Genomic DNA, 10,101 nt, shown 5'->3' on the forward strand with positions numbered 1-10,101 from the left:
AGTGAGGAGGAGAGTTTGTAACGTTACATCATCTCCAGGTAGAGCAATTACTGTAAAACACTTGCAAAAATTTTAGTCTTATGTCAAAGGCATAACAGACAATAGGATAGCAGTAACGTTACTCCTGTGTACCCTGCTGATTGGATTCAGTACAGCTGCAGCCTATTTCAAATCACCTGTGCTGTGGACTGTGTAATAAACCTGATGAAGTCATGGGCGAAACGCGTTGTTTTGTAGACTGATTAATAAAATAAGAAGCAATTCAGCCGACGGGAGGGGTGAGCACAGGCGAGCGAGTGAGCACTGCAATCTAGAATCTAAACGCTACATGTCACTGTTTTCAACCCATTTTACACACTGGCCCTTTAAGACAAATATTGTCATATTTTTGCCAAGTGTGTGTGTGTGTGTGTGTGTGTTGCAGGCTGCTGGTTCGGAGTACTAGCCCTGTTTTTATGGACCGAATCACTGTGACGTCACGCAAACGCTTCTGGGGAGGCCACTGTATTGTTTTGAATAGAGCAGATTTTCAGCCATAACTGTAACACTTAAAGATACATATACAAACCAAGTGGTCCGACCTCTATGACATTTCTGCTGTGCTAATTTTATGTACTTTGCTGCTTTGCTGTCATCTTTGATTAACCAAGTCTACCAGCTAACAAGCACACTGTGGACAGGAGCCCCAGCAAAACATAATTTAGCCACCTCAAAAGACCAACCAGAAAAAAAAATCAACATTAAGTGCACCCTATATTTGGAATATTTTCACTGCTTTACCTTGCACACTAACTACTGATAGAGGAAGCAGTGGAGCAGAAACTTCCTTGTTCTAAAATGACTGTTTTTATGAATGGTGTCTGGTGGCTTTGAGATAACAGCTTCAGTTCCCCGTCAGAAGGGGCTGTATGATGTAACATAAAGTGGTGAAAGTATTCTTAACATACCGTATACTTAAACTGATATTGAATTTTTTAGTTGGACCTTCTCTTAAGTGGCTAAAAACTAACCAAATGAGGCAGCGTTTGCTAAGCGGTGTTTGATTTTATGTACCTGACACTGGGGTTATCGTCAACAAACATTGTGATTTGGTCTATTCCAGTTCAAGCACTGTGGCGTTAACATAATGTGTGAGCTGTTTACTGCGGACCAGAAATGGGATTTTTTTTTTTTTTTTATCATGGCAAAGTTTTTGGAGCTGACGAAAAGCCACAAGCATGTTAGTAAAAGCAACTTATAACTGTCAGCATAATCTGACAGTAAAGTATCCGTAAAATGTGACCACACAACAGTTTAATCTAAAATAACACAATCTTTACAGAGCTGACAAGAGTAACTGGAGCCGCACTGACACAACGAGTCGATTGTCTCAAGAAATCCATAATCCAAAAATTAAACAAAAATAATAATACTATTAATAAAAAAAATCTGCAGATGTAGACAACTTCATGGCTCTGGCATCACCCTTTAAAACCATAATGTCCTACAGCAAAATTAAAATCACACTTTTAAAAGAAAGAGGTTGGTCACAGCAGAATATAGAGCAAGAGAGGAAAAGTGGTCACAGTTCATGAGCTGAAAGTCACTGGTTTGATTCCCTGGACAAAGTAGGGGAAAAGTAAAGAGATTGAGGAATGCTCAGTCCTCCTTTAGTAACCACTGTCACAGTGCCCTCCAGCAAGGCACTTTTACAGCAGGTGATTGTTCCAGTGGAGCTGCTCAGCGGTCGGCAGCAGCTCCCACATCAGTTACATGGACGTGTGTTAAGTGGATGTGTGTGAAAGCAAAATGACAAAAAAACCAAACAAAAACAAAATAAACAAAAGCAAACGAAAGAAACAAATGTTCATCTTCTGTAAGTTCCGTCTCCTCGTTTGGAACATGTCGACAGACGACATTTCACAACTTTTTAAATAACATTAAAACATTATGGCTATGCTGAAAATATACATTCTGACATTTAGAGATAGTACTATCTTAAAAATACAAATGTGCAAAAGTTGTAAACAAATGAGATCGTGTGTGTGTGTGTGTGTGTGTGTGGGTGTGTGTGTCACAGCCTGGTGGGTTCCTCATCACTGTCACTGCAGTTACCACAGCATTCCTGCAGAGGGAGGCAGAGAGCACAGAGTCACTTTGAGACGTATCTGAACCGAACGGCTTCTCATCTTCTACTTGAAGCCCCTACAAGGAACTTTCATTTTGAGTTGATTCTGGCGACCCTGTGGACAAAAGCGGTAGTGTTTTGCCGGAATGAAGCCTACATTTCCCATGAGCTCTAGCGCGTATTGTCGTAAAGACGCTTACCTGGCTCGTGCATGTGTTTGTTTTGGGGATGAATGAAACAACAAGACGGGAAAACTTTGCCCCCGCTCCTATCGGGGATCCCAGCTCACCCCTGCCGCGCCCCAGCTCCACCTCTCCGGCGTAAGCGCCACCGCCTCCGGGGTAAACGCAGCGGTCGGCTGGTAAGGCTGAAGGCCTGTTTGGCGAGCACTTCCACGGCTTCTTGGACTGAGTATGGAGCGGTGCCTCGCCTCTTTATTTCTCGGCACTCGCTGGACCCTGTCGACGCCTGGCTGGTACCTGTCGTCGGCCCGGATGAGGTGTTCCAGCCCCGCGGCCCCTGCTCTCCTCGTCCCCGCTGGCGCGGGGTGAATCTGCGCAACCTGCGGCCTCTGTGTGTGGCTCCCCGGACAGCTAACGCCGTGGACCCGCCGGCTCCTGCCAGGATTGGGCTGGTAAATGCTAGATCGCTAGCGAACAAAACGTTTATCCTGAAGGATTTCCTGACTTCCCGAGGATTGGATTTTCTCTGTGTGACTGAGACGTGGCTGACTGTTGGTGAGTCCAGTGCTTTCACAGAACTTTTACCCGATGATTGCTGCTATTTTAACTCCCCGCGGACGTCGGGTCGAGGAGGAGGAATAGCGACTATTTATAAGAGTCACTATAAATGTAAGCAGCTAGGTAAGATGACGTGTGCCGTCTGAGTGCCGTAAATCGCTTCGTCCTGGAAGCGACCTGGGGCGGACCCGGAGACAGTTTCCTAAAGGTATGGATATACACTATATAGAAATAGCTTATCTTCACACCAATGGTCTCATTTGCTGTTGTAGGTCACGCACAGACATCAGCAGAAACGAGAGACTTTTGCATATCCAGTTAAAAGTTCCTTGTAGCGGCTTTAAGTTATGTTTTTTTTTTGTCTGTGAAAAAATATTGTTTGTATGTGTCTTCTGTCAGATCACAATCTTCATATACTCTGCACTGTTACGTCAAAAATCTTGCTGAAGTTGGTCTGCTGAAATGATGTGTATGTTTTAAGACTGTAAATACTGTACGTGGAATAATGATTTGTGTCTGATGTAGGTTTTTTTTCCACAAAAATAAAAAATAAAATGACACTCCTTCTATTCCCTCTGCCTCTCCCTCTGAAAAATACAGAATATTCAAATATTATTCATTGTAAGAGTTTAACTGTTAGACACGTTCCCACTTCACAGAAAAGTGTATTGTCAGTGTGACTGGGACGTTTCTACACCCTCCTCCTGTAAGTCACACTCATTTGCTCATAAATCAGTTGTGATGTCACTAAATCCTGCTGGCACGTCCAACTGTTAAAATGAGATCTGAGGTGAGCGCAGAGAAACTTTCCCCCTTCAGCTGATGTATGTAGAAAAAAATGCACAAACATCATTCTGCACAGTGAAGCTCAAATATCAAAGTGAATCAACAATGAGCAAAACACAGTTTTGAGTGGAGGGGGACTTTAAGTTGCAAAGTCTTCAATATAAAAACAATGGTTGCAGGAGAGGCACAAACTGGGGCCAAACTGATCTCTAGCCGGTCTTCACTGGAAGGTTAAAGTGTAATGACGTCCGTGAGGTAAGGTAAGGTGAGGTGGGGGAGTCTACTGACCTGCCGGCCAAACAGCCGCTGCAGGAGTCCCTGTTTGGGTGGTGGAGACGGCTGTCCTCTCCAGTCCAGGTCAGGAGGAACCATCCCGTCCTGGTGGAAAACATTCAGCTCTGCAAAGCACTCGGTCTCGATCATCTGCGGGAGAAAAGACCAAACTTCACTCTTTGTGTCACATGAACAGAGAGACATACAGTATATACTAAGACAGGAGGTAACTCAGAGGACACATTCGCTTAGTCAAATATCAGATAAAAACCTCCACTAGGTTATTGGAATGTCAATTTTTTTCATCTTAATATAAGACGTATAAGTGTTGTTTCTCTACAGCTTTGTCCTGTTTTGAGAGACATAAATGTTTTAAATGAAACCAAATAAATGAAACCAGAGCTGAGAAACAGAGCTCAAGATTTCACAGCAGGATTTGACAGCTTATGACACGTGATGTCACAACAGCACAAAGATTCTGAAATCCAGAACTGCAGCAGTGTAAATATACTGTATAAATATACTATTATTATTATTCAGTCAATATGACTTCATCTGTCTCGTCCCCGGTTACAGCAGCTCCTTCATATTGCACCTATTTTTGGTCTATTCTCTCAAACACTGCATAGACACTGCTCTAAGATATCATATATATGATTAACTGGTGTTCTCTAGATTTGATTCTATGGATGAAATTGAAAAACCAATCATATTTTCAAAGTATATCACATCCCACATGCGTATGTGTTCTTTGAAGTCTTCACTTCTTCTCTTGACAGTCACTTTACCTTTTCATACTTTTGCTTACCATTTTTACAAACTGTGCACTCTTTATATACATTTATACTTTTCATAATGCATATACATTTACTACATCCCTATTTACATTTAGTTTATTCATTTGCTAATACCGTCTACCACAAATTTGTATTACTTTATTCTATATTTTATTCCTGTTTTAAAGGTTCAGTGTGCAGGACGTAGTGAGATATACTGGCAGAAACTGAATATTCATAACTATGTTTGTTTAGTGTTTAATCCCCTGAAAATAAGAACTGTGTCTACGTTACCTTATTTTTAGCTGTTTACATTTACATATGAAGCGGGTTGCCTTCCAAGGAGTCCACCATGTTGTTTCTACAGTAGCCCAGAACGGACAAACCCAACACTGATTCTAGATCGAGCCATTCACCTTTTTGTGTCGCCCACTGTTGTTCTCCTACATGCTTTGCCCACGGAGAAGTTTCAGTTGGTTGCAATCTGCAAACTCACCACTAGATGCCACTAAGGCCCAATCCCATTTCTACCCCTTAAATCTTCCACTTGGTATTGAGTGCCCTTGTTTGCGAGATAACCCTTGATGAGGGAAGTGAGAAATATTAGGGTAGAGATCTTTCCCTAAGAAATGAGACACGGCGTGGCCGACGTGCAGGCATACGTCACGCATAGTAGCGACGCAAGAAAACGGTAGTCATTCAGGTTGGAAAATGCGGTCTCCAGCGCTTGTGTTGTGGCGTGTGCTATGTTTATTCTTCTCCGTCTGATGAATCAACGGAGACGAAATGCTGAAAACAGGAGGCGCCTACGACGTCTTCTAGTTCTGATCGATTTCGTTTGGGTAAGTCGATTTGTTTAAATATTTCAACGCTGTTTTCAACCGAGTTGCTGATGAGTTTACGCTAGTCCAACCATCTGTTGTTTGTATAGCCTACATTCAGATTGTACAGTAACAAATTGTTTTCCAAAACTTGCCGACGTTGCTGACTTCGCAAGGTGTTTCATCTTTAAGTGTTGGAAACCACTTCCACTACCTCAGTTCTGTTTTGGGACACTTGAATTATTTTATGCCTTACGTTTCCATTTATTGTTTTTTACTTCAGTGATTTAGTGATTTTCACAAACAACTACTTCACTGTAACTGTTGTGCATATGATAATAAAAACTTGAAACTACTACTCTTGCCTCATTCTGCCAGGGAATGGAGACGCTGCCTGTGGACACTTTGCTGTAGAAAGACTCGTCTTTCGGCTCCAGCTCCACTCCTTTCACTGTGGAGAACTGCTCGATGTCCAGCACGTCTTTACAGTAGATGGCCTGTGGCTGCAAACACACACACAGACACACTAACTTTAACACATTTGCATTTCAGATGCTTACAGCTATCACTGCAACACCAGGAGTGACAAGAGACAGGAACCAAACACTGAGGAGGTGATGAGTTTCCTGAAGTCTTTGTTTTGATCGAGATTTAACCTCCCTCTGTTCTTACATAACAAAAAACCTGCTGTAAGATAACAGCGTGCTCTCTGTGGGGAATCCTTCCTGTAACAGACACTGTGCAGATTAATTATGCATGCTCCATGTAATAAGCCTCGGTGACATTCTTATTAATCTGATTAATTAATTCCACTTCCTGAGCTGAGGAGAAGATTGAATTTTCTAGCGCTCTATTTAAAGGACATTTTGAGAGACATTTCTTATTTGAAGATAAATGAGATTCTGTTGTCATTAGTTAGCACCTGTGATACCAATAATGTTACTAGTCACCTTTCATGTTAATAATATTAGTCGCACCTGCTACTGGTTACACCTTTGTGTGGATTAATACTTTCTGGACCTAAATCTGAACTGGACACATGTACGAGATAAAACATCATCCCTGTAATACATTTCCCTCATCTAATTCTGAGTCATAAGTGCATCTCCCAAAATATTAAATGCTTTTAGATTCCAGTTTCTGCAGCACAAACCTTCCTCAGGTTCAGTGAACTTTGTGTCTGAGATGATATGTTGTGGACTTACATCAGGAATGAAGGGCGCCGGCAGCATGCCAGCCTCAAGGCGTTTGAAGTTAATGGAACGGAAGATGGGATGGGCTTTGACCTCAGAGGCTCCACCTCCCTGGCAGCCCAACCTCTCTGCAGGATCTTTGGCCAGAAACTGGAGGATTTAAAAAAAAAAAAAAAAAAGAACACTTACAAAGGAGAGGAAGTGACAAAAGCTGGAAAAACATTGGGGTTTAGAGGAAAAGCAGGTTTTTATAATGAAAAGGGACATTAGAAGAACACAAGGGGCTGCTTTGGTGGGGAAAACAGTCCAGGAAGTATTTTATCCATCTAGTTTGAGTAACAGATACATGGGTTTGACGGTTGTCAGACACCAAAACACTGCACAATAGTTTATAAAACTATATTAGACAGGGTTTAACATCCATCGCTAATTATCACCAGCACAGCATCCATCTCCAGGGCTGAGAAATGAAGACAACGTGGAGGTGCCAAAAACTGCAGTACCTCTAATGGCCACTTGAGGCTGGCTCCAAAAGCGAGTCAATCGTCATAGACATCCTTATTAAATTGACCAACTTTACAGCAGAAATAAACATGTTTACAGCCTGGTACAAAAGAACTGTTCCACCATTAATGACAACTGTTAATACAATTTATTAAGGCTTAAAATTATGCTTAATTCAGCATGGCCCCTTTGAGTGACAGATGTGTGCCACCTGTTGACAAATCGCTACCGCTGATACAACGTTGATTAGGTATCATAACTACAGTCAAACCCTATAGAGTATAAGTGTAGCTGTAGCTGTTTTGGCTGCCTAAAAAAGTCTTGTTCAGCATCTGTTTGTACTAATGGACCTTCTAAGGACTCGGACGTTCGGTTTTCCAGTTACGAATAATCCGTTTTTTATGATTTTAAGCCTGTTTTTAACCTGGAGAACATTAGCATTAGCACAGTTAAACATAGAGTGTAATGCACAGTGCTAACAAAGCTAGCAGCTAGCATTAGGGCTAGCTCCACTCTGTTTTTCAAATATGGTCAAATCTGGCCCGAAAAATCAAAGATGGTGACCGTCAAATTGCCAGACTTAAGGCTTCAAAAGAGGAGTCTACAAACCAGGTGGTGATGTCACGGTGGTTGCATCCATTATTTTGTACAGTCTATGGTTATCACGTCAACACCAAATTAGCAATAGCTATAAACTCTCTGTGCATCACATCAGTCCCATACTCTGTATTGGAATATTCAGTACGTTTACATGGACAGTTTAATTCCACTTTCATTCGGAATGAAAGGCCATTCCGATTAAAAGTGGTCATGTAAACGGTCATTCCGATTGAAAATTAAATCCGATTAAAGGGGGTGGTTTATTCCGTTTGTCATTCCNGAACGGCGTCATCAAGCATCTTGTTATCCGGAGCGAGGACTACAGTGTTTTCTTCCGGTAAACATAAACAGGTAACATCCGCCCCGCCCCCTATCCAATCAGAAACCTTCCCTGCCCCAAACCTTGTGCAGACCCAAATAAAGGCGATTAAACTGATCTCCCGTGTAAACCCTCATTCAGAATGAATATTTCCCACGTAAACTACCTGGAAAGACTTTAATTCCGATTTCCTTCAGATTTATTTCATTCTGAATGAGAAGCCATCATGTAACCGCACCCTATGTTAAACTGCATCGTCCCTATCAGATAAAATGAAATTAATTAACAATCCCTCACGACAGCTAGGAGAAACATGCTTATTATTACAAGATTTTAATTGAATGTGAAACTGACTGCAGACCAAACAGTGTGATCAAACCCTCTGAGGTCAGATTTGTGATTTGTCAACAGCAGTAGGTTAAGCATGTCAAAATTTAACAGTTTTTACACTCATGCTGTGGATGAAATCTCTGATTCCTGTGATTCCAAATTGAATTTGGTGTGAAATGTAATAGATGCGAGTGTGACCCAGCCCTTGTAGTGTGATGTGAAGAAAGCGACGCAGCCAAACAGACGGAGAGATAGACTAACTAGGCAGAGAAATGTGTTGCATTTTTGTAAACAAGCAATTTAATCTCAGGGACCTCTTTTTGAAACACCGAGGTAAACCATTAGAATATGGTAAAATATGGAGCTTGAGCAGATGGGAGCCACAGACCAGAGCAAATGAGAGACAAGCAAATTTGGCTGCTCGAACATCCACCCACCATTTTACAGAGGGACTTGGCATCCTCGGAGAACTTGCTTGAATATTCCTCCTCCACCTCCCTCACCAGCCGCTCCACCTCCTCCCTCTTGATCTTCTTCTTCCTCTGCTGGAAGGGAGACTGGCCCTCGATCATCTCGTACAGCAGGCAGCCCAACGCCCACCAGTCGGGGCTGAAGGTGTAGCGCTCGTTTTTCACCACCTCCGGAGCTGAGGGAAGAGGGAGGCAGCAGAGGGAGCATTTCTTTGAGCTGAAGGTGATTCAAGAAACGCAGAATCTAAAACCTTCACACCTAGCAAGACTTTTCTTCCACTGATCTACACGGGAAATGTAATTTACTCCTGCTTTTCAGTTTCTAAAGATCAGAGGTCACTTACCCATGTATCCTACTGTTCCCACCCGTCCCTTGATGCTCTGTCCCTCTGGCACATGAACTGCTAAACCCAGGTCTGATATCCTGATGTGGCCTGAAGACACACACACAAACACATGCACAAAATAATGCATACATCATTATTATCAGTGTGTGCAGCTTATTTTTGCATCATCATCTAGATTCTCATATTGTTACAATTCTTTGAGCAGATTATTTTTGCATTGATGTATTATACTTGTATCATAATGTATACTACTTTTCTTGTATTACTCTTCATTTTTACATTTCTGTTTTTAATTCCTATGTTGTGTTACCTACTCCACATGCCTCTGCAAATTTTATTCTAATGATTAACTGGTTCTTATCACCACCGGCTTCATTTTTAGGCTGCAATTCAAAGTAATTTGTTTAAATGAGAAGGTAATATATGACTGTCTTTGGTAACAAAAGGGACAAGCAATACTGAAATGCTACAAGGAGCTTGGTGTGTGCAAAGTAAACACTGATGCTCTTAAAAAATATCAAATAGTTCAATCAAACAGATGTCAGAGGAGGAGAAAGCAAGGAATCATCAAGAGCTATCACAAAAAGATAATTTCTTGGAGATATTTAAAATGCAAGTTAAGTATTTTTGCGGAGATCGGCGGGGGGAGCAGCTAGCACACCTGATGGCAGACGGCGCCCCAGACTAACGTCCAAGAACACAAAACTGAATCCACAAAGTATCTCCATACTGCTCATCCGTAGTGATCCAAGTGTGCTGCAGCCCCGACATAAAAAGTTGTTTTGAAAAACGTCATATGAACTCTGTTTTTAGCCTCACTGTAGCCTGTAGCTCT

General features: G+C 41.9%; 1 protein-coding gene across 1 annotated transcript in view; it reads right to left on the minus strand.

Annotated features, from left to right (window-relative positions):
- Positions 1-6: 6 nt before the first annotated feature.
- grk6 (G protein-coupled receptor kinase 6) overlaps positions 7-10,101 on the minus strand; it is a 75,856-nt gene continuing 65,761 nt past the window's right edge. The window contains exons 11-16 of the mRNA XM_050040561.1: positions 9,264-9,353; positions 8,887-9,095; positions 6,709-6,846; positions 5,869-6,006; positions 3,922-4,056; positions 7-2,104 (exon numbers count right to left, since the gene is read on the minus strand). Of these exons, the coding sequence (XP_049896518.1) occupies positions 2,054-2,104; positions 3,922-4,056; positions 5,869-6,006; positions 6,709-6,846; positions 8,887-9,095; positions 9,264-9,353 (761 nt within the window). The 3' untranslated portion in view covers positions 7-2,053. The remainder of the gene's footprint in view (positions 2,105-3,921; positions 4,057-5,868; positions 6,007-6,708; positions 6,847-8,886; positions 9,096-9,263; positions 9,354-10,101) is intronic.

The sequence above is a fragment of the Epinephelus moara genome, chromosome 3, assembly GCF_006386435.1.
Source record: "Epinephelus moara isolate mb chromosome 3, YSFRI_EMoa_1.0, whole genome shotgun sequence".
In the NCBI taxonomy this organism is placed as follows: Eukaryota; Metazoa; Chordata; class Actinopteri; order Perciformes; family Serranidae; genus Epinephelus; species Epinephelus moara.